Genomic DNA, 25,748 nt, shown 5'->3' with positions numbered 1-25,748 from the left:
CGATAGCTCAGCCTTTGCATTCCTCTTGAATGCCACTTTCTAGCATCATGATGGTATGTAAATACAGTAAAAGCCTCATTATCGGGCTTGTAACTATCAGAATGCTAAGGTAACTGGCATCTCACCCAAGAATATGGTACAGGGGAATGACAGGAAGAGAGGGTTGGATTAGGAAGCAGAAAATCTTTGCTCTGCGCTCTATCGACTCCTGCTCTCTGAAAGGGATAGGAGCATAGAGGAGTGGGATTAGGGTGCAGAATAACTTTTCTCTGCTCTATCCGATGGTCTGTCCACTCCTGCATTATCCCCCCTCCCTTACTGTTTCCAGTATTTTGCTGCATGAAACAGGAAGCAGATTGACTCTCAAATAACTGGAATGTTCGATTAATAGATGTCTTATTACCTTTGCACAAAAAAATAAAGATTTTAACTGTATAAAGCAAAAAGATCAATATAAATACATACTGAAGAAATCAGAATTAAGCTGCATAAAGATAATAACCTTAATTAATGTTTTAAGAGGCAAGCTTCTGGGACCACAAAGATCACTTCATCAGTCAATGTCTTCTAAGACCCAAATAGTCCAAAAACTTACATTTATTAATTGTTAGTTTAATTCAAGGATCATATCTACTTCTATTTTTGATAACTTAACCCAGTTCTCCCTTTCTATAATAAAAATTAAGAAATTACTACTTACCTGATAATCTCCTTTTCCTTAAACCAGACAGATGAATTCAGGACCAGTGGGTTATGCACCACTACCAGCAGACGGAGACGGAGCAAACTGACGTCACAGTATATATACTCCTGCAGTGACAATAGCCTACCAATTTTCTCTTCAAATTCTGGACAGACTAGCAAAAACTTGATTAACAACAGATAACTATTTTAGTACTCAGCCAACAGGAACACTGAGCTCAGACAAAGAATGCATTAACACTAGTCAAGGGACTGGATTAACACTTACTAGTAACCCCTGGAACAGGTAACCACGCAAGAGGACTATAGCACAATCATTCGGCAGCCAAGGGCAGGAAGTTGAATTCCTCTGTCTGGTTTATGGAAAAAGAAATTATTAGGTAAGTAGTAGTTTCTCATTTCCTAGAGCCCAACGAATAGGGCGAGAGGCTGCCCGTGGTCATGTCAAAACCGCACGTGCAAAGGCTGCGCCCTCCCCGAGCCTGTATATCCAGACGATAATACCTGGAAAAAGTGTGTAAGGACCACCGCATCACAGTTTGGCAAATGTCGACGGTAGACAACAATCTAACTTCCACCCATGATACTGCCTGAGCCCTAGTAAAATAATGAGCCCTAACCTGAGTAGGCAACGGGTTTCCAGCATCCACATACGTCACTACCTTCTTAATCCAATGAGCTATTGCAGCCCACGAATTCAGCTCGCCCTGTTACCTCCACCATGAAGGACAAACGGCGATCCGTCTTTCGCAAAGGATTAGAAACCTCCAGATACCTCATGACATCCAAAGCCCGCAACAGGCGATATTCCTCTGCATCTCTTTCCCCATCCAGAGACAGCAGGGAAATGGACTGATTCAAGTGAAACTTTGAGACCACTTTTGGAAAAAAAGAAGGAACAGTATATGCAGCTGCATCACCCCTGGAGTCACCCGAAGGAACGGCTCCCAGCAAGACATGGTCTGCAGCACAGAAATTCGACATGCAGAACATATCGCCACCAGAAACACCATTTTCAAGATCAGTAATCGCAAGGAAAGGTTTTGTATCGGTCGAAACGTAGGGCCCGCCAAGAAATTCAAAACCAGATTAAGATTCCACAAGGGTACCGGTAACCGCAAGGGAGGATGAATATATTTCACTCCTCTCAAGAAACGAGCCACATCTGGATGAGCCAATAGGGATTCACCATTCACCTGACCCCTGAAACAGGCAAGAGCCGCTACCTGTAGCTTCAAGGAATTAAGGGCCAACCCTTTATTCAATCCATCATGCAAAAATTCCAAAATAAGTGGGATCTTAACTGAAAGAGGAAGCACTCCTTGATCTTCACAACAAGGCTCAAATACTCGACAAACACTAAAGAAGTTGAGAACTTTCTTGCTCGTAGTAAGATGGCAATCACTGCAGTAGAATATCCACGCTTCAGCAAGTCAGCACTCTCAATGGCCATACCATAAGACAAAACAAAGTTGGATCTTAGTGAAGAACAGGTCCCTGCCGCAACAGATTCCTGTGCGCCAGAAACCAGAAGGGGGAGTCTTCCAGGATCCATCGCAGATCTGCATATCATGGTTTCCTGGGCCAATCTGGTGCCACCAAAAGCACCACCCCTCTGTGACTCTCGACCCTCCTAACTATTCTGCCCAACATGGGCCATGGGGGAAAGGCATACAGTAGCTTGTCCTCGGCCAGTCCTGCACGAGAGCATCGATACGCAAGGACTTCGGATCTCTCCTGCGACTTAAGAATAGAGGAACCTTTGGCATTGTGAGAAGTTGCCAGCAGGTCTAGAAACGGAAGGCCCCAGCGATCTATTATCAGCTGAAATGACTCGTCCGACAATACCCATTCTCCTGGGTCCAGATTCTCCCTCTGAGAAAGTCTGCTCTTACATTGTATTTTCCTGAAGATGCACTTCCGCCCATTCCATAAGTTGGTCTATCTCCTGCGACTCCTGCTAGCTCTTGGTTCCTCCCTGCCTCTTGATGTAAGCCACTGATTGCATTGTCTGACATTATCTGGACCGCTCGACACTACAATCTGCCGTTAAACAGCCGACTGATGTTTCAGAGAGACTCTTCCGCACTCCAGCACCATTTTGTTATTAGTTCCTGACAATGAGCTCTCCAACCTTGGAGGCTCGCATCCATCGTGAGTACTAACCAGTCCGGCGATTTCAGGAAACTCCCTTTCATAGACTATCCACTTGCAACCATCATTGGAGATGAGAGCAGACTTCCATCGGCAGGTGGAGCCGAATATAATAGGCCTGAGACTAGGGATCCAATGAAACAGCTGGGAGCACTGAAGAGGATGCATATGCACTCTCACCCACAGCACCACTTCCAAGGTTACTGCTATCAAACTGAGTACCTGTAAATAGGACCACATTGTTGGGCCTCTAGTGTTCATCAAGAGATGCACCTATGCCATCACTATGAGATTCCAGCCAGAAAACTTTTCCCTGCTTCATGCCAACCAAACACCCAGATACTCCAATGACTGGGAAGGCTGAAGAATGCTCATGGCTAGGTTCACCACCCAACTGAGCTTCTGCAACAGGGAAGTCACCTTGCAGGTCAGGTGGCTCTCTTCCAGAGACTTGGCCAGAATCACCCAGTCGTCCAAGTACAAGTGTCCCAGGATCCCATCCATTCTTAACTCTGCCACCACCACCACCACCATAACCTTAGAAAAAGTTCTGGGAGCGGTGGACAGACCAAAAGGCAGCACCCAAAACAGATAATGGCACCTCAATACCACAAAATGCAGAAAACAGTGCTCCAATCGGATGGGAATATGGAGGTAAGCCTCAGACAGATCCAGGGAGATGAGAAATTCCCCCGAGTTAACTGCCATTATCACCAAGCACAATGTTTTCATGTGAAAATGAGTCACTCGCAAATGACGATTGACCCCTTTGAGATCGAGGATGGGACGAAAAGAAGCCCTCCTTCTTAGGCACAATGAAAAACCGGGAATATCGACCCATATTTTCTTGAGACGTGGTCACTGGAACCACAGCCCTCAGACTGAGAAGCCTTGACATTATACATACCACCTGCCTGCTTCGTTTGCAGGAAACAACAGGAAGGCAACATGAACATGTCCCAATGAATACTGCGAAACTCTAGTGCATATCCCTCTCGTATTGCCTCTGAAGTAATTTTGAACCACCTCTGATAAAAGAGAGAGAGGCACCTTCCTATCTCCTTTTCCCGGGGGTGGGTCAGCAAACCTTCAGTGGGAGGCTCGGGAGGTTCCACTTCCCAAGCCCACGTCCCGCCTGGGCTGTCTGGAATGAAAGGACTGAGACCTACCGAAAAGTTGAGTCCGTTGAAAGGTTGCTCCTCTGTAGGGTCAAAAATGCTTGGAACCCCTGGTACGATGCCTCATGCCAAAGGGGTGCAGTGTCTGCTTCTTATCCTCCAGCAACCGGGAAACCAATAATTTGCCCCAGTTATTGGCCAGTTTCTCCAACTCAGTCCCAAACAAGAGTAAGCATTTAAAAGGCAATTTCGTAAGATTAGCCATGGAGGTCACATCGGCCAACCAATTTCTGAGCTATACCTGATGCCTGGCAGCAATTACCGAAGCCACCCCTCTGGAAGAGGTGCAGACCAAATTGTAGCCTGCATCTGCTAAAAAGGTAGCGGCTGGCTCCATAACTGCATTGGAATTCACTCCAGATTCAACCACCTCCTGAGAGAGAAGTAAACAAGAGCGAGCCACCAGGGAACAACAAGAAGCTATCTGCAAGGTCATTGCCAATGCTTCAAATGCTTGCTTAAGGATGGCCTCAATCGTCTTATTATGCACATCCTTCAAGGCCGCTGCTCCCTCCACGTGGATAGTTGTCGGCTTAGAGACGGTACAGACAAGCGCATCCACTTTTGGAAAACACAGATGCTCTCTCACCACTAGATCCAGGGGGAACAGGCCTGCCAAAGCCTGACTCCCTTTGAAATTTGCCTCCGGGGAGAACCACTCAAGATCAATCAATTCTTCAATGGCCTCCATAATAGGAAAAAAACAAGAGGCTTTATGCAAAGAAATCAAAATGGGATTTTTCTTTGGCTCAGACATGGAATCTGCCCCAGATACTACCAGCATCTTCAACATCTAGGAAATCAGAGGCAGTAGCTCATCTCTATGAAAGAACCACAACATAGTCCTATACGGTTCCAGCTCCGGAGGAACTTCCCCCATCTTCCAGAGAGTCGGGAACGGCCTCATCATCAGTGCCACCCGGATTCCTATCAGGATCACCTGCTGCCAATTCAGGTGTACTTCGGCGCTTAACAGTGGTACCGGATGAGTGAGAGGCCACCGCCTGCAATTCTGACCTGACAGGATTGAACGGGGCTGAGGACTGCATCTGAAGAAAGGATTGCAATTCTTGAATAAATTATACCCAAGAAAAGGCAGAAGGATTCCATGCCAAAACCAGAAGGCACCTGTGCTGCGCCCACTGGGCTACTGTCCCCTGCTGACGAACCAGTTAAGTAAATTCCAAGGTCAGGCGTCCCTCCAGACATGTCCTTACCCAGGCCATCATCAGGCTGGGAAGAACCAGGCTTAGTAAAATCAGAGGAAGATAATTTTCCCTGAGCCTCTAAGCAGTACTGGCACAAGTTAGAGGGTACTCCAGGCTGAGATACCTAAATATGACAAGCAGCACAGAGGGAAAGGTGCTTAGATTTCTTAGCCACAGGCAACATAGGTCAGTCAGTACGCTTAACAGGCGACTGAAGATGTGCATTCAGTTGAATTCACGCTGCAAAACTTAGGCGCACAAAATTTAGGAGTCACAAAATTAGGCGCATTTCCACCGTGCCAAACTTAAGCACACAACCAATGCATCCCAGATTGTGCGCACAGGTAGCGCGTCCAAAAGAAACTGGGAACACAACACGGATGCACAGCCAGACGCACTTGCAGGCACCTATGGTCCTGAAGAGGGTAGCCTAATGTGCAGAAAAAAAGCACACGAAAACGCTGCCATGGCCTAAAGAAAAGAAAACGTAACAGTGAAGCTTAGCCCACCCAGGCTGCTCAACCCAGCAGGCTGCTCAACTCCCTTAAACTCCCACAGGAGCGAATGTCAGAACAGTACACACAGCAAACACAGAGACCAGAGGAAGGGGAAGGCCTAATGAACAACCCTTCTACTCTTTTTTTTTAACCTTACCTGAGCTCAGCCTTTCCCTGTTGAGTACAGAGACTATTCACAGCTGCGGGGGGGAGAGGAAATATACCAGCACTGCTGTGCTCGACTTCCTGCACCAGCTGCCTTTCAGCTATTATAATCAGCTAAGTCCACACCAGCTGAGAAAAACCAGCTACCGGACCAAGGTACTCATCTGAGGGACCACAGAAATCATCTAAGGAATTCTCAATTGGGGGAGGGACCATTTGGTATCACCACAGGAGAGCAGGGCAAATTAGAACTCCTATTATTTCTCCTCTAAAATTTGAAGCAATCCCATGTAGGGAAATGCACATCCACCATCTGCTGGAGATAGAGAATACTGGCAGGCTGATGTCACTGCAGGACTATAAATACTGTGCGGTCAGTTTGTTCTGTCTCCATCTGCTGGTAGAGCTGCATAACCCACTGGTCCTGAATTCATCTGTCTGGGTGTTAGGAAAAGTAAAATACTTATCACTTGCATGATTTAGATCGGAGTGAGCAAATGGGGGGGGGTGTGCTTGAACAATCCTGAAGAGGGACACACTTGGCTGCCCAATTGGGAAATAAAAAATGGCTACACTGTAGAGTCTTGTGCCATGGAGGCACTGCAAGCTCAGGGCAGAGGGAACTACCAGTATATAGTGACATCACTGTAAGCATTTCTTGGCTTAGCTATGAATTTTTCAGAGGGCCAAAGAGAGGAGCTACTTCTGCTGTGGCGGCCCAGGGGGGAGCTGCTTACTTTGTGGTACAAATGGACATGGGAACAGCCACTGCAGTATTCCACAACTCAAGAAATGTGTTCCTATTGCTGCGGGAGCCAGAAGAAAAGAAGTGGTGAACTTGGGGAGCAGAATGGGTAAAGAGGCCAGAGAGAATGAAGACAAGGAGGGGAGAGAGGGAAGAAGTGAGGAAGAGAGAATAAAGGCAAAAAGTGTATAAAAATGTTAAATAAGCAAATCTAAACATGTAAAATAAAAAAAGATGAGCAAACTAAGAAAAATACAAAAAAAAAAGAGAAAAATAGGAAAACAGTGAAAACAGAACAAATTTTTTTAAAAAGTGTGGGATGGAGTTTTGTCAACTCCTAAAACATTTTGACTGGCATCTAATTTTTGAAAACATTTCTATCCCTTACCCTTTCTGGTGTCTGGACTGTCTCTCTCTTTTGTTTGGTGTGCTTTGGTCTGTGTATGTGATATGGTCTGTCTGTGTCTCTGGATGTAGTGTGCCTGCTTGCATTGCATCATGCCTATCTGTATATGTCTGTCTTCTCTTTGGGGATGATGTGACTGTGTTTTTCTATCTAGGTGTGGTTTTCTCTGTCTCAGTGCCTGTCAGGCTGTTGGGATTGCCTCTCTGCGGGGTGTGTGTCTGCCTGTCTAGGTATCTGTTTCATTCTCCATCAGTCTGGGTGTGGGGTGTCTTATTTCTCTCTGTGTCTGTGTGAGGTTACTTCTTTCAGAAATCTGAAGAGAAACAAACTGGGGCTTTGAGCCACTGGCTGGCAATGTGGTAGTCTGGTGTATATCCTTCAGGTATGTGCATGTATATATCATTATATCTATTTCTATACATATAGATATAGATAAATAGATAGAGACACATACATACCCATCTTGGTGAAGTCCCAAGCAACTGCAAACATGGAAGCAGGGACCACAGCTCAAAAAGTTTGTTCTCCCCTGATTTAGATACACTGTTTCAAAATTAAATGGGCAATGTGATCTTGTAGCCAAGTTTTCAGTGTAGTAAATCAATGTAGATAGCAGAAGAGTATCTCCTGTCTCCACCATTCTTACCATTATTTACAGTCTCCTGGTCAATCATGCCCCCTTCAGCAAAGCCTTCCAGATCATCCAACTTCACTTTTTCCCAAGGTATATATGTGACTCCAAGATCAACATCCCAGAATTGCTTGTACTCTGTTTTCACACCTTTGTTTAAAGCCCAGGCAATCTACATAAAACAAAACCATACAATTTCTTGACTCTTCAGATAATTAAAACATTATTCCAGATTTAGTGATGACAGAGTTAAGACAGCTTGAAAAATTGTCATCACATCAATAACAGACACTTTCTTTTTTTTTAAGCCCACTTTCTAAAGAAAAAGAAGGCTTATGAGATTGTGTGTGTTTCCCTACAAACTTGCTTGCTTGTTATCCTAGCCATACACAAGTGAGGTAATCAAATTTGCAGATGATACAAAATTGTTCAGAGTTAAATCACAAGCAGATTGTGATAAATTGCAGGAAGACCTTGTGAAGCTGGAAAATTGGGCATCAAAATGGCAGATGAAATTTAATGTGGATAAGTGCAAGGTGATGCATATAGGGAAAAATAACCCATGCTATAATTACACAATGTTGGGTTCCATATTAGGTGCTACAACCCAAGAAAGAGATCTAGGTGTCATAGTGGATAACACATTGAAATCATCAGTTCAGTGTGCTGCGGCAGTCAAAAAAGCAAACAGAATGTTGGGAATTATTAGAAAGGGAATGGTGAATAAAACGGAAAGTGTCATAATGCCTCTGTATCGCTCCATGGTGAGACCCCACCTTGAATACTGTGTACAATTCTGGTCGCCGCATCTCAGAAAAGATATAATTGTGATGGAGAAGGTACAGAGAAGGATGACCAAAATGATAAAGGGAATGGAGCAGCTCCCCTATGAGGAAAGACTAAAGAGGTTAGGACATTTCAGCTTGGAGAGGAGACGGCTGAGAGGCGATATGATAGAGGTGTTTAAAATCATGAGAGGTCTAGAACGGGTAGATGTGACTCAGTTATTTACTCTCTCAGATAATAGAAAAACTAGCGACACTCCATGAAGTTAGCATGTGGCACATTTGGAACTGGTCAGAGAGAGTTCTTTTTCACTCAACACACAATTGGACTGGAATTTGTTACCAGGGGATGTGCTTAGTGCAGTTAGTGTAGCTGTGTTTAAAAAAGGATTGGATAAGTTCTTGGAGGAGAAGTCCATTACCTGCTATTAATTGACTTAGAAAATAACCACTGCTATTACTAGCAACAGTAGCATGGAATAGACTTAGTTTTTGGGTACTTGCCAGGTTCTTATGGCCTGGATTGGCCACTGTTGGAAAAGGGATGCTGAGCTTGATGGACCCTTGTTCTGACCCAGTATGGCATGTTCTTATGTTCTTATTGATAAGACAGGCTAAAAGAGAATTTGAAAAGAAGTTGGCCGTAGAGGTAAAAACTCACAGTAAAAACTTTTTAAAATATATCCAAAGCAGAAAGCCTGTGAGGGAGTCAGTTGGTCCATTAGATGATTGAGGGGGGTTAAAAAGGCACTTAGAGAAGATAAGGCCATCGTGGAAAGATTAAATGATTTCTTTGCTTCGGTGTTTACTGAAGAGGATGTTGGGGAGATACCCATTCTGGAGAAGATTTTCCTGAGTAATGATTCAGATGAACTGAACCAAATCACAGTGAACCTAGAAGATGTAATAGGCCTGTTTGACAAAATGAAGAGTAGTAAATCACATGGACTGGATGGTATACATCCCAGGGTTCTGAGGGAACTAAAAAATGAAATTTCAGACCTATTAGTAAAAATTTGTAACCTATCATTAAAATCATCCATTGTACCTGAAGACTGGAGGGTGGCAAATGTAACCCCAATATTTAGAAAGGGCTCCAGAGGCAATCCAGGAAACTACAGACCGGTTAGCCTGACTTCAGTGCCAGGAAAAATAGTGGAAAGTGTTCTAAACATAAAAAATCATAGAACATATAGAAAGACATGGTTTAATGGAACAAAGTCAGCATGGCTTTACCCAAGGCAAGTCTTGCCTCACAAATCTGCTTCTTTAAAAGGGTTAATAAACATGTAGATATAGGTGAACTGATAGATACAGGGATAGATTTTAAAAAATACGTACGGGCATACATCTGCGCGCGCTACCTGGTGCGCACACATGTACGCCTGATTTTATAACATGCCAATGCCCGCGGGCTTCCCCCATTCCCTCCTCCCTAGCCTGACCTTCCCATCCCTTCCTTTAGCCTTCCCGCACCGTAACCCTAACCTAACCCCCCCAATTGTTATTTTACCTTTTGCGCCTGCCTGGAGGCAGGCACAGGTTGCGCACACCGGCAGCCTGCCGGCACGCGATCCTCTGACACAGCGGCCGCCCCCAGACCGCCCCCTTTTGTAAAGCCCCGGGACATAGACGCGTCCCGGGCCGCGTAGGTCTTTTTAAATCAGCCCCATAGTGTATTTGGATTTTCAGAAGGCATTTGACGAAGTTCCTCATGAGAGGCTTCTAAGAAAACTAAAAAGTCATGGGATAGGTGGCGATGTTCTTTTGTGGATTACAAACTGGTTAAAAGACAGGAAACAGAGAGTAGGATTAAATGGACAATTTTCTCCATGGAGGGGCGTGGACAGTGGAGTGCCTCAGGGATCTGTATTGGGACCCTTACTTTTCAATATATTTATAAATGATCTGGAAAGGAATACGATGAGTGAGAATCAAATTTGCAGATGATACAAAATTATTCAGAGTAGTTAAATCACAAGCAGTCTATACTACATTATAGGAGGACCTTGCAAGACTGGAAGATTGGGCATCCAAATGGCAGATGAAATTTAATGTGGACAAGTGCAAGGTGTTGCAATTAGGGAAAAATAATCCTTGCTGTAATTACACAATGTTAGGATCCATATTAGGAGCTACCACCCAGGAAAAAGATCTATTATCCACTATGATTTATTTATTTATTTATTAAAAGTCTCTTCTATACCGATAGCCGTTCGCACATCTTATCTGTTTACATCAACAAATAACTTTTGGGCAGGGCCCTTACAATGTCTATGATGTCTATTTATTTATTTAGGAGTTTTTATATATCGTCATTAAGTTATTCACCATCACAACGGTTTACAATAGGGCACCAGTGAAAAATATGGGTCGTACTTTACATAGGTGGTGCCAATAGTGTTCGGTAACAATAAGGCGTTTATTAGGGGGATTAAGTGTATCATAGCAATATGACCTGAAGGTTGCCTACAGTTAAAAAAAATGTTGAAATAATTCAGTAAGGATTTATAAAATTAGGCATTTGGTGCTTTATCTTTTACTTCAAATAGCCTGCATCAGTTTTCTTTCTTGAAGGCTTGTATGTAAAGCCAGGTTTTGAGCTGTGTTTTGAAAAGTTTGTGATTGCTCTGGAGTCTAAGATCCAGGGGCATTGAGTTCCATAATATGGGACCGGCTAGAGACAGAGCTCGCTCCCTTACTTGGGTCAGTCTTGCGGTTTTCACAGAAGGAATGGGAAGGAGTGCTCTGTTTGCTGACCTTAGATTTGTGTGTGGGACATGTACTCTAAGTGCTGTGTTCAGCCATTCTGCTTTATCGTCGTGGATAAGTTTGTGTATTAGGCACAGTGCTTTGAACTGTATTCTTTGTTCTGTGGGAAGCCAATGTAGGGTGGCGAGCGTATCTGTTATGTGATCTCTTTTGTTTTTTCCAGTGAGGATTCTTGCAGCAGCATTTTGTAAAATCTGTAGAGGTCTTACTGTAGGGTTAGGTAGGCCTAGTAACAGGGCATTACAATAGTCTGTGCTGGCGAAAATCAGCGATTGAAGCACAGTACGGAAATGGGGTAATGATAGTAATGGTTTGAGTTTTCTTAGTATCATGAGTTTAGCATATCCTTCCTTAACCTTTATTGATATGTGTTGTTTGAGGCTTAGTTCGTTGTCAATTATTACTCCGAGATTGCGAACTTTCTTTGCTAAGTCAATTTGTTGGTTGTTATTTAGGAATATTGGGGTTTGTGTAATGTTCATGCTTTTCCTTTCTTTTTTTTTTTTAAATTTATTCTTTATTAAATTTTTCAAATTATAATGACAAATCCTTCTTTGTCATGCAGAAATTTGAGTGCTTTTACAATGAAATACGAAAGAAAGAAAACACAATTTTGTCATTTCCATTAGAGGTAACATTTTAACTCTTAGTTTTGCACTATCACATTATAGAGGATAATATTTCGGGGGGCATGCAGAAATACAGAGGAGTAATCTATAAGGAAATTATAATTCAAACAATAGCCAACCAAGAGTAGACATTCATAATTACTAACCCTCCATAGATGTTTCAACTGTCATTGGGCATTTAGAACTCAGGAATTCTCTCAACTGCGGTATATCAAAGAAAATATAAGTAGACCCACGCCAGCCTATAACACACTTACACGGGTATTTCACAATGAAACTTGCTCCCAAAGATAATACATTGGGTTTCATTTGAAGAAATGCTTTCCGCCTCACCTGGGTGGCTTTGGCAAGGTCAGGAAAAATCCTTACCAAGTTCCCACAGAAAGGTACCCGTAAATTTTTATAATAATTACGCATAATCAAATTTATATCTTCTTCTGAAATGAAAGTCACTAAAAGAGTCTCTCTTCTGGCGACCTCTATTTCTGATGCCTCTAAATACTGCGTCAGATTGTCCATGTTATCCAAAACACTTATTCTGGGTGTACTTTGCCTCTGTGAAAGATGTAATATCTTTATCATCACAGGAATTTTCTCCTGGGGGATTTTTAAAAATTCTCCCAGGTATTTCTTGATTGTTACTAGGCATTGTTCATCCTTTATCACCGGGAAATTTAATAAACGAAGGTTCAAGTGTCTGAGAGAGTTTTCAAGAAACTCCATTTTACGTAATGTAGCAAGCCTTTCCCTAGAGAATGCTGCTGAAACTTCTTTTAGATCTTTGACCTCCGACTCAATCCTTTGGATAGCGGATCCTTGTTCCTGTAATATTTGCTGATGGTCGTGGGCTACAATATCCAATTTGGCAGAAACTCCTTGTAACTTATGAGATTGCTCCTGTATCTTAATGTCCATTCCAGCCATAAGCTCCCATAGGGAGTCTAAAGTCACAATTGCAGGTTTTTCAATCCGGTAAGCGTTCTGACTCACCCCATTAGCTCTAGAAGTCGAATCCACTCTCTCAGCTACCTCCGCCATTCTTCCACCTTCTCCAACTGCTCCATTCAGCTTTATGGGGGTTGATGTCGTCACTACCCCAGAGCTAACTCCTTCGGCTCCCACCGACTGGTCTCCTCCAACCGAGTTTCCTCGGGGTTCACCAGTAGCTTCAGGAGATTCTGGGGAGGAAGCTTGCTGCGCATGTTTCGGGTTCGGCAGGCTTAGAGATATCTCTCCCGGTGAAATGGGCTCTCCTCTAACCCCTCCACCCGCGGGAGCCGCCGCCTGCGCCATTGATGTCGCGTACTCCCGGATTAACCTCTGGTCGGAAGGTAGAGAGGGTTCGGATGGGTATACCCTCACCTTACCTTTTCTTTTGTGGGGCATTTTTCCAAGAAAAGCGGCAATAATAACAAAAGTAACTCAGAATCAATCAGAGCGTCCAGGAGCTGCTACCTCTTAGTCGGCCATCTTGGTTACGCCCCCGTGACAAACAAAAAAAAAAATGCTTTTCCTTTCTAAGTGTATAAATTCGGTTTTGTCAATGTTGATTATTAGCTCCATTTGGTTTAGAAGTTGTTTTATTATTTCGAGATACATCATGGCTATACCTATTGTTTTTTCAATAGTTTCTTCGATTGGTAAGATTAACTGGATGTCATCAGTGTAGATGTAGTGTATGATTCCAAGTCCAGCGAGGAGATGGCATAGTGGCAGAAGATATATGTTAAACAGCGTAGCAGATAGTGCTGACCCTTGTGGGACTCCAGTTTTCAAGGTAATCTTGTCGGATAATGTGTTTTTAATTTGAACTTGAAATGTTCTGTTATTTAGATATGATTTAAACCATTTGATTGTTTTGTCTTGCAGACCTATTTCTTCGAGCCTTTTGATTAGTATTGTGTGATTCACTGTGTCAAAAGCAGCAGATAAATCTAATAAAATCAAAATATAATATTTACCGTTGTCGAACCCTCTTAGTATATTATCTGTTAGGGCGAGTAGGAGTGTTTCAGTACTATAGTGCTTACGGAAACCGTGCTGGGATGGGTAGAGGATATTGTTATTATCTAAGTGCTCAGATAACTGCGTTTGTACTGTTTTTTTGATTAATTTAGTCATTAGAGGTAAGTTTGACACTGGTCTGTAGTTTGCTAGTATTTGGGGGTCCATGTTTTTCTTTTTGATTGTTGGTTTGATGATAGCTCCTTTCAGTGTGTCTGGCACGTGTCCTTCTTCTAGGGAGTAGTTTATAATTTTTGTGAAAGTAGGCACGGTGATTTCAGTAAGCTTTTTGATTTCTACTATGGGTAGTGAGTCTATTTGGTGTGGGGCAGGATTTAGTTTCTTTATCATGTTCTCAACCTGATAGTCTGTTATTTCGACAAATTCGGACCAGGGTATCACGTCTCTTTTACACATTTTAACCTCTTGTTTGGGTGTCTTAGGTATTTTGTTTCTCAGGGTCTCAATTTTGTCATTGAAGAATCTCGCTATTTCATTGCATGTTTTCAGGTATATTCTCTGGTGAGTTTGCGTTGTCTTTAGTAAGAATTTCAACTATTCTGAATAGGGTTCTGGGGTTATTCATGTGTTTCTCTAACTTTGTGCTAAAGTAAGTTTTTTTGGCTTCGAGGATTGTTTTTTTGTAAAAGGCTAGTTGTTTTCGATATTGTGTCAGATTGTTGACCGATTTCTGATTTGGCCAGATTTTCTCTATTTTCCTCAGTGTGCTGCAGCAGTCAAAAAAGCAAACAGAATGTTGGGAATTATTAGGAAGGGAATGGTAATAAAACGGAAAATGTCATAATGCCTCTATATCACTCCATGGTGAGACCGCACCTTGAATACTGTGTACAATTCTGGTCACCGCATCTCAAAAAAGATATAATTGCCCTGGAAAAGATACAGAGAAGGGCAACCAAAATGATAAGGGGAATGGAACAGCTCCCCTATGAGGAAAGACTAAAGAGGTTAGGACTTTTCAGCTTGGAGAAGAGACGGCTGAGGGGGGATATGATAGAGGTGTTTAAAATCATGAGAGGTCTAGAATGGGTAGATGTGACTTGGTTATTTACTCTTTCAGATAATAGAAAGACTAGGGGGCACTCCATGAAGTTAGCATGGGGCACATTTACAACTAATAGAAGAAAATTATTTTTCACTCAACGCACAATTAAACTCTGGAATTTGTTGCCAGAGGATGTGGTTAGTTCAGTTAGCATAGCTGTGTTTAAAAAAGGATTAGATAAGTTCTTGGAGAAGTCCATTACCTGCTATTAATCAAGTTGCCTTAGAAAATAGTCACTGCTATTATTTATTTATTTATTTATTTATTTAAGGTCTCTTATATACCGATATCCGTTCGCACATCGTATCGGTTCACAAAGAACAAAAACTTTTGGGCGGCGCCCTTACATAAAACCGAAATATTACTAGCATCAGTAAAGTTTTTGGGAACTTGCCAGGTACTTGTAGCCTGGATTGGCCACTGTTGGAAACAGGATGATGGGCTTGATGGACCCTTGGTCTGACCCAGTATGGCAGTTTCTTATGTTCTTGTACACTGAGGGGCAAAATGGAACCATGTAACCATCTAAACGATTTTAAAATTACTGTGATGTTTGTCTTTGGGCACCTGCAGAACCTTTCGTTTGATTCACTTTCATTCATTCACAACCACTGGGAGATAAACCTCAATCTATTATCAATCCCAGTTCTTCAAGACCTCCTTTAGTGACTGGTTAAAAAAAAAAAAAGGTTGAATGTTATCAGCAAAATAATGAAAGGAGTCCTGTTGCCCTAATAATTTTGCATAAAGATACCAAATAGATCTTAAGTCAGGTGACAGGACTGCGCTCTGTGGGACCACACATACTAGCTTCCCATGGAGAAGACTGGGAATTGGTCAACACCACACCTTATAATTTCCCCTAAAGGGAAGAAGTAAAGCTAAGAATTGTTCCTTCCAGGTCATCCCATCTGTAACCAGTCAATCATAACACTATGGTTGACAGTATTGAAGATGATGGTCAAATTCAAAAAAATCACCAGAACATTCTTCCCTCCTCCTTCCCCTTACAGAACACAGCTGTATCTCAGTACTAAAACATTCCCAAAAATATGACTGAAATTTATCCAATATCATCACAATTTCAATATAATCAAACAATTGGGCTACCACCACTTTCTCTATAACCTTATCTACAAAGGGCAGGTTAGAGAAAGGTCTAAAAATTGTCTTTAACAGATGGATCAAGCATTGATTTCTTCAATAATATTTTTACCAGTATCCTCTTAAGGGGATCAAAAACAATCCCTTCAATCAGTGATTTATTCACTACTGTCCTCAACCTGTCTACTAACTCGATTCTTGCAGCCTTAATTAAAAAGGCCTCACCTCTAGCAAGAATTTCTATTAACTGCTTCCCATTTACCAACTGGAATCCCTCTAGATGAGAACTGCTACTCTCACTCTGATAACACCTGAGTTCTTAGTCATCCCTAATACATCATCATCCTGAGCACCAGCTCTCAGAATAAGAACATAAGAACATGCCATACTGGGTCAGACCAAGGGTCCATCAAGCCCAGCATCCTGTTTCCAACAGAGGCCAATCCAGGCTATAAGAACCTGGCAAGTACTCAACATTCTCTCCTCATTCCCCTCCCCTCCCCTTATTTATCTCAATTTTGGACTTTTACTCTTATAAGAGTTGCCAATTCATTGCAGATCTATATTGCGAAATTACTTACAATTTTTTTTTAATTTGGAAAAGCTATCCATTTTTTAGAATCAAAAAGGCTTTCATCTGATTCCCACTATATTCAATCAAGTTGTCAAAAAAGACTGACTGCCTTCTTATACCCCACCCCACATTTCTATTTTAGTTTAATCTCAACTAAGCTGTTCTCCCGTGGCAGCTCACCCATTTATGCAATTCCTGTTTCTGCTTCCCACTGTCCTCAAGTAAAATCAGGGGCAGTCCACTTATTCCAGTTCTTAACAGCTTTCTTAGGAGCTATGAAGTCCAAAACTTGACTGAGATGAGAATTTCAATCTGAATCAAGGCTATTTAAATCTTTAGAAGTTTCTTCAGAAGGAAATGGGCTTAAGACCGCCAGCAGTCTGCATGGAAATAAGTCTTTTGCCAATGACCCTTAACCAATAAGCCTTGATGCATTTATTATTATAATCTCAGTTGTAACAAAAGCATCAGAGGAAATAATACAATACATACAATTTATTTACATTACATATTGTCACAACATCTTACTACTGTTTTTTTATTTTGAAACACATACAAAATTGTTTTGCTTAATCTACACATACACAATTGTTTTACATAAATTAACACTCAAACACAATTATGTTCACGTATGCTTTCACAAATATTTATCATAAACAGTGCACCCAAAAGACAATAATTCTAAAACATTTCAAAAATCACATTGCCACTTGGACACACATTCAAACTTATTATGAATCCATATATATAATACAACTGCAACATTGCTCTCTGCTTCGAAGAAGGGAGGGAGGGACTGAAAGGAAAGATAAATTTGTATTCAGGGACAACCAACACAAGGCTTAACTTTTTTTTTTTTTTTTTTTTTTTTTTTTTAACAGTCTGGGGTATTGATGCTCAGACATTAAGAAAAAACACAGGAGAGTTTCTATGCCCAAAGACATAAGCAAAGCACATCAAGCAAAACTGACTGATACACAGCACGGTGGATACTACCAAGGGGAGTTTCCTGGGCAGACTGGATGGACCATCGGTCCTTTTCTGCCATCATTTCTATGTTTCTATAACTATTTTAAGGTCTCTATTGTCCTCTAAAACCTGCATCTAATGCTCAGAAACAAATGTAATAAGACATAGTCACTCAATACGAACTCTCTTAAAGAGTCAGTGTGTGGTAGCAGCTAGATACGATCACAACCAAAATGTACTGTAACACCATAATTCATCTGTTGTAATTACTATCATCTCCAATGAGGAAAATTATTTTTGTTCTCAGGTACCAGACCTCATATAAGGGCATAAGTTGTAATGCTAGATAGCATATATTGAGTCAGCCAGACTTTATAATCATGGGTCAGTGATGAGTATTTTAGTATGCTTCGTGAATCCCAAACACCAAATAGGATTAGTAAAAATGGTATGCAGTTGCATAAATTGTAAAAAACACGTATTCTTCAATTATTCTTCAATTATTCAATATCCAATAATATCAAGCTTCCAATAGCATAAACTTAGCTTGGTTAATGCGGTGAAGAAACGCCATGTTCTTCATACGAGGCTAGTGTGGAGAAAAGCCCGACACTGGATCCGTGTTTCGGCTAGTGCCTTCATCGGGGGCCGAAATAGCTGTCAATGCAAATGTAAAGAATTACTAAAAACATTAAACACAAAGCGAGTAAGTACTTATCAATTGTGAAGGGCGAGATCGCTACAACGACATGTTACGGAGCGGCTTGAGGTGACGGCGTCTGCCGGTAGTACGTTTCTTCAACCAAATGGAAACGGAAGCGCGCCTTTTCTTAAACTCACTCACAGCCAATCATAGAGCAGTACGTCAGCAAATGAGGTTGAAAAATTCAGGTGGCATTTAAACCAGAGAATACCATTCAAACGCAGTATATCAGCAGATAAAGTTGCAACATTCAAGAGGCATTTAAATCAAAGAGTACCATTCAACCGCAATATTGAGACCCTGCGGTGGTACAGAATTTAATTTAAAAATCCATTGTTGTTCTCTGATGTTCAATATTTTCTGTGGATCACCCCCCCTCCCTGATAGCTGGATACAGTCTATCACTCTCCATCTTAGATCCACGAACTGATGTTTTGCCAAGAGACAGTGCGCTACAATTGGAGCTTGAATCTTTTCAGTTTGTAAACAGCTTTTATGTTCAATGAGTCTGGTGCGTATGGCGCGTTTAGTGCGGCCAACATATAATTTGTCGCAGGGGCGACACATTATTGTATGTCACATTATTATGTCACATTATTAAATGCCCCTGCGACAAATTATATGTTGGCCGCACTAAACGCGCCATACGCACCAGACTCATTGAACATAAAAGCTGTTTACAAACTGAAAAGATTCAAGCTCCAATTGTAGCGCACTGTCTCTTGGCAAAACATCAGTTTGTGGATCTAAGATGGAGAGTGATAGACTGTATCCAGCTATCAGGGAGGGGGGGTGATCCACAGAAAATATTGATCATCAGAGAACAACAATGGATTTTTAAATTAAATTCTGTACAACCACAGGGTCTCAATATTGTGGTTGAATGGTACTCTTTGATTTAAATGCCTCTTGAATGTTGCAACTTTATCTGCTGATATACTGCGTTTGAATGGTATTCTCTGGTTTAAATGCCACCTGAATTTTTCAACCTCATTTGCTGACGTACTGCTCTATGATTGGCTGTGAGTGAGTTTAAGAAAAGGCGCGCTTCCGTTTCCATTTGGTTGAAGAAACGTACTACCGGCAGACGCCGTCACCTCAAGCCGCTCCGTAACATGTCGGTGTAGCGATCTCGCCCTTCACAATTGATAAGTACTTACTCGCTTTGTGTTTAATGTTTTTAGTAATTCTTTACATTTGCATTGACAGCTATTTCGGCCCCCGATGAAGGCACTAGCCGAAACACGGATCCAGTGTCGGGCTTTTCTCCACACTAGCCTCGTATGAAGAACATGGCGTTTCTTCACCGCATTAACCAAGCAAAGTTTATGCTATTGGAAGCTTGATATTATTGGATATTGGATATTGGATATTGAATAATTGAAGAATAATTGAAGAATACGTGTTTTTTACAATTTATGCAACTGCATACCATTTTTACTAATCCTATTTGGTGTTTGGGATTCACGAAGCATACTAAAATACTCATCACTGACCCATGATTATAAAGTCTGGCTGACTCAATATATGCTATCTAGCATTACAACTTATGCCCTTATATGAGGTCTGGTACATGAGAACAAAAATAATTTTCCTCACTGGAGGTGATAGTAATTACAACAGATGAATTGTGGTGTTACAGTACATTTTGGTTGTGATAAGACATAGTCAACCAGGGAACATGTATGACTATTAGCTGTACTACTAAGAAGAAATCTAGCAGAAGACTAACCGATAGTACACTAAATCTAAAACTTGCACTGCAAATCAGTAGGAGTATTTATCAATTGAGCAAAGCCTAACATAAACATGATATTCACAAACTGACCACATAGAGATTGATCCTTAAAGTCACAGTAAATATTAAAATCATCTATACCCAAAAGATTAAGAATCTGAACTGCATCTTCTGCAATGAAATCTGGTAACTGGTCAACTAAAGAAGCTTTCTTAGAAAAGTGCCCTTTTTTTAAGATTTAATTACTTGCCTTTTCCAAATATGAGCTCAAAGCAAGTTACAAATCAGGTACTGTAGTTATTTCCCTGCACAAAGACCTACAATCTAAGTTGTACCTGAGCCAATGGAGGATGATGTGACTTGCCTAACATCACAAGTAGTATGAGCAAGAGATAAAAATTTGAATCCTGGCTTCCATGGTTTTGGGTCTTAATCCAATGCTCTAACCACTAGGCTACTCTTCCACTCCAAGAACATGACAGATCACCATAATACCCAAACCCTGAAGTTTGCCTACCTTTACTAGTAGATATCAGCCACATTTATTTGGAAAAGAGGTTGACTATTTACTTTAAGTTAGTTCCTGCTCCTACTTGTCCATTGGGCATTCACAAACCATAAATCTCTTAAGTGCAGATGATTGAGTGTCACTGTATCTTTTTACCTTGCAACCAAGACTCTGTGATGGCTAAAAAAAAAATCTGCATTATAATCTTGTATCATCAAATCATCCTGAAAACCTGACTGAGTAGGTATGCGTCCAGGGGAGAGGTGGGAAACACTGACATAAGAAACACTGATTCTGTCCCCTTCACTTTGTGAATACTCTTAGGGCTACTGAGATTCTGAAAGAAAGGGCTTGGTAAAAATAATGGGTTCGGTTTCCGGTAAAGCAGTGTTGCATACCTGTAACAGGTGTTCTCACAGGACAGCAGGATGTTAGTCCTCACATGTGGGTGACATCATCAGGATGGAGCCCAATCAAGGAACACTTTTGTCAAAGTTTCTAGAACTTTGACTGGCCCCTACTGGGCATGCCCAGCATATCACCAACCCTGCAGCCAGCAGGGGTCCCCCTTCAGTCTCGTCTTATAGTAAACAGTACATGTGAAAAATAAAATAATAAATCGTAAGCGAACCCAACTCCGCGGGGTGCGGGCAAGTTTCGTGAGGACTAACTGCTGTCCTGTGAGAACACCTTACAGGTAAGCAACTCTGCTTTCTCACAGGACAAGCAGGATGGTAGTTCTCACATATGGGTGAGTACCGAGCTGAGGATGCCCGAGCAAAGCACCAAATGTACCCAAAGACGTACAAAAGGCACAAGAACTGGGGTGGAATTTGGTAGAGGGCATCCTGAACCCTACGGGTTGATGGAAGGATGTTGGTACCTCAGTTTGCAAATAAGTTTGCAGGAAGACCTTGTGAGACTGGAAAATTGGGCATCCAAATAGCAGATGAAATTTAATGTTGATAAGTGAAAGGTGATGCATATAGGGAAAAATAACCCATGCTATAATTACACAATGTTGGGTTCCATATTAGGTGCTACAACCCAAGAAAGAGATCTAGGTGTCATAGTGGATAACACATTGAAATTGTCGGTACAGTGTGCTGCGGCAGTCAAAAAAGCGAACAGAATGTTGGGAATTATTAGAAAGGGAATGGTGAATAAAACGGAAAATGTCATAATGCCTCTGTATCGCTCCATGGTGAGACCACACCTTGAATACTGAGTACAATTCTGGTCGCCGCATCTCAAAAAAGATATAATTGCAATGGAGAAGGTACAGAGAAGGGCTACCAAAATGATAAGGGGAATGGAACAACTCCCCTATGAGGAAAGACTAAAGAGGTTAGGACTTTTCAGCTTGGAGAGGAGACGACTGAGGGGGGATATGATAGAGGTGTTTAAAATCATGAGAGGTCTAGAACGGGTAGATGTGAATCGGTTATTTACTCTTTCGGAAAGTAGAAAGACTAGGGGGCACTCCATGAAGTTAGCATGGGGCACATTTAAAACTAATCGGAGAAAGTTCTTTTTTACTCAACGCACAATTAAACTCTGGAATTTGTTGCCAGAAGATGTGGTTAGTGCAGTTAGTATAGCTGTGCTTAAAAAAGGATTGAATAAGTTCTTGGAGGAGAAGTCCATTACCTGCTATTAAGTTCACTTAGAGAATAGCCACTGCCATTAGCAACGGTAACATGGAATAGACTTAGTTTTTGGGTACTTGCCAGGTTCTTATGGCCTGGATTGGCCACTGTTGGAAACAGGATGCTGGGCTTGATGGACCCTTGGTCTGACCCAGTATGGCATTTTCTTATGTTCTTATGAATCTTGTCTGCCAGCCTTGTCTAAACAATAATGGGCTGTGAAGATGTGGAGAGAGCTCCAGGTAGCAGCCTTACAGATATCAGCAAGCGGCACCGAGCGTAGGTGTGCTACTGATGTTGCCATGGCCCTCACAAGAGTGTGCTTTAACATGGTCTTGAAGCAGAATACCTGCCTGCTGGTAGCAAAAGGAAATACAGTCCGCTAACCAGGAGGAGAGCGTCTGCTTATCCACAGATTTACTCAATTTGTTGGAATCGAAGGAAACAGACAATTGAGTGCATTTCCTGTGGGCAGCTGTCTGTTCTAGATAGAATGCGAGAGCACGTTTACAGTCAAGGGTATGCAGAGCCAGTTTCTCCTGGATTTGAATGGGGCCTGGGAAAGAAGGTGGGTAGTATAATGGATTGATTGATATGAAACGCCAATACTATCTTAGGCGGAAACAGGGTGAGTACGTAATACTACCCTATCATGCAGACGTTTAGTGTAAGGCGGGTAGGTGACTAAGGCCTGTAATTCACTAACTCTGCGAATAGATGTGATGACAAAAGAAAAATCACTTTCCAGGTGAGATACTGGAGATCACAGGATTGGAGAGGCTCAAACAGCGGTTTCAGGAGCCACCCCAAAACCAAACTGAGGTCCCAGGAGAGGGCCGGAGGGCGCAGTGGAGGTTTAAGGTGGAGCAAGCCCTTCAAAAAGCGTGTTACAAGGGGTTGTACTGAAATAGGTACATCCCCGACACCTTTATGGAAGGTGGCTTCCGTACTGACATATACCCTGATAGAGGTTTTGAGGCCTGACTGACAGGTGCCAGAGGTAGTCCAGAAACTTCGGTGTGGAACAAGTAAAGGGATCGATGGACATGGAAGTACACCATACTATAAACCTGTTCCATTTGTAATGATAAGCCTGCCTTGTGGAAGGCTTTCGTGAAGCTACTAAGACACGGGAAACCGGCTCTGAAAGGTTAAGAGGTTGAAGTATTAACCTTTCAGCAGCCAGGCAGTCAGGGAGAGGGCCTGGAGGTTGGGGTGACGAAGGCAGCCGTTGTTCTGAGTGATTAGAAGCGGGTCCTTCCCCAGAGGACTGTGCCGGAGGAGAATTGGAAACCAGACCTTGCATGCCCAATGAGGGGCGATCAGAATCATTAGCCCCTTGTCCCTTCACAACTTCACGAGAATTTTTGAAATGAGTGGAAGTGGAGGGTATGCATAAAGGAGACCGCTGGACCACGAGAGGGAGAAAGCATCTCTTGGTTGAAGGTGTTGGCTGCGAGTGAGAGAGCAGAAGTTCCCTACTTTGCGGTTGTGAATTGAAGCAAAGAGGTCTATGTGAGGGTAACCCCAATGTTGGAATACTGAGTCCGCTACAGTGGGGTTGAGGGACCATTCGTGCGGTTGAAAAGTGCAACTCAGCTTGTCTGCCAACACATTGTCCACTCCTGGCAAGTAGGTGGCCCTGACGTACATCGAGTGAGAAAGGGCCTCCGCCCATATCTGTGCAGGTTCCTGACACAGGAGGTAGGAGCCCGTTCCCCCTTGCTTGTTGATGTACCACATGGCCACCTGGTTGTCTGTTTTAATCAGGATGACCTGGTTGGAAAGGTGATCCTGAAAAGCCCTGAAAGCATATCTCATTGCACGAAGCTCCAGGAAATTGATTTGGAGTTTGGCTTCCTCTGGAGACAAAATGCCCTGAGTTTGCAGGATTGCAACATATACACCCCAGCCGAGGTTGGAGGCATATGTTGTCAAAGTTATTTGAGGTTCTGGAACCTGAAATGGAAGGCCTTGAAGAAGAATGGATTGGTTTATCCACCAAGCCAGCGATAAGCGGAGCTGGTTGGTGATGTGGACAATGGTGGACATTGGCTGAGAAGACTGAATCCACTGCGATTTTAGAGTCCACTGCATTACTCTCATGGCAAGGCGGGCCATGGGAGTGACATGCACCGAGGAGGCCATATGACCCAGTACGATCAGAAAGTGAAGTGTAGTTGAGTGTTGTCGAAACTGCAGTCGATGGGCCAGAGAAGCGAGAGTGAGAGCTCAATCCTGAGGTAGGAAGGCTTTCGCATTTAGAGTGTCCAAGTCGGTCCCTATGAATGATAGGGTTTGAGAAGGAACGAGCCTGGATTTTGGATAGTTTATGAGAAACCCTAGGGAGATCAGGGTATGCCATGTGAGACGTAGGGACGTCAGTGCAGTTTGCTGAGTGGGAGCCCTGATCAACCAATCGGCGAGACAGGGGTAGACGTGGACACTGACTCCTGAGAAAGGCAGCTATCACTACGAGACTCTTGGTGAAGACTCGTAGGGCAGATGCTAGGCCGAATGGTAACACTCGATATTGGAAGTATTTTGAGCCTTCTAGGAACCGCAGGAATCTGCGATGTGACGGAGTAATTGAAATGTGTGTGTAAGCGTCCTGGATGTCTAGAGAGCAGAGCCAGTCTTCCATTTGGAGAAGGGGAAGAAGAGAACCCAAGGTCACCATTTTGAACTTTTCTCTTTGTAGATATTTGTTTAGGGTGTGAAGATCCAGAATTGGGCGAACACCACCTGACTTTTTTGGAATCAGGAAATACCGAGAATAGAACCCTTGCCCCTGTTGGGAGAGGGGCACTGGCTCTATTGCTCGGGACTGGAGGAGGAGGGAGCCGTCCTGCTCCAGGAGTGATGAGTGGTCGGATGTTCACCACATCAGCCAAGGTGGGGAATCCGGTGGAACAGAGAGAAAGTTGAAGCGGTAATCTTGAGTTACTACAGCGAGTACCCACTGATCTGTGGTGACATTGTGTGCCATGGTTTGGAGAAGTGGCACAACCGGCTTCCAATGGGAATAGCCAGAAATGGAGGCTGGGTACTGCTCTCTAAGAGGGAGTCAAAAGCCAGACACTGGACCTGGCTGGGGGGCTGGCTGTGACTTCTGTACTCAAGGTTGCCTGGACTGGCCTTTTTGGTAAGGCTTAGAAGCCGACCCCTGGACGCCGGGGATAGTATCTCCTTTGTCGGTACACCTGTCTCTTGGAGTCTCTCCTAAAAGATCTTTTGGAAGAGAAAGAGAGATCAGAAGGCAGTAAAGAGAGCTGGCGCAGAGTCTCTTGGTGGTCCTTCAGCTGCGCCACTGCTTCTTGAATCTTTTCTCCAAAAAGATTATTATCCCCAGCACAGGGCAAGTCAGCTACCCTGTCCTGTACCTCTGGTCTGAGGTCTGAAGACTTTAGCCAGGCCCATCTTCTCGCACTAATACCTGCCGCCGATACTCTGGAGGCGGTGTCAAAGATGTCGTATGCCGACCGCACCTCATGTTTACCAGCATCTAGACATTTTTGTGCTAGGGCATGAAGTTGGTCTTGGAATTGCAGAGGTAAGGCC

At 42.8% G+C, this 25,748-nt stretch overlaps 1 protein-coding gene across 4 annotated transcripts in view; it reads right to left on the bottom strand.

The window, feature by feature from the left end:
* Positions 1-25,748, bottom strand: part of SCAF8 (SR-related CTD associated factor 8) — a 686,214-nt gene that overhangs the window by 246,149 nt on the left and 414,317 nt on the right. For all 4 annotated transcript variants that reach the window (XM_029596704.1, XM_029596703.1, XM_029596702.1 and 1 more), the window contains exon 15: positions 7,702-7,858. In XM_029596704.1, the coding sequence (XP_029452564.1) occupies positions 7,702-7,858 (157 nt within the window). The remainder of the gene's footprint in view (positions 1-7,701; positions 7,859-25,748) is intronic.

The sequence above is a fragment of the Rhinatrema bivittatum genome, chromosome 3 (assembly GCF_901001135.1).
Source record: "Rhinatrema bivittatum chromosome 3, aRhiBiv1.1, whole genome shotgun sequence".
Taxonomy (NCBI): Eukaryota; Metazoa; Chordata; class Amphibia; order Gymnophiona; family Rhinatrematidae; genus Rhinatrema; species Rhinatrema bivittatum.
Note: the sequence above shows the minus strand (reverse complement) of the source record. Positions and strands in the feature narration are given on the sequence as shown.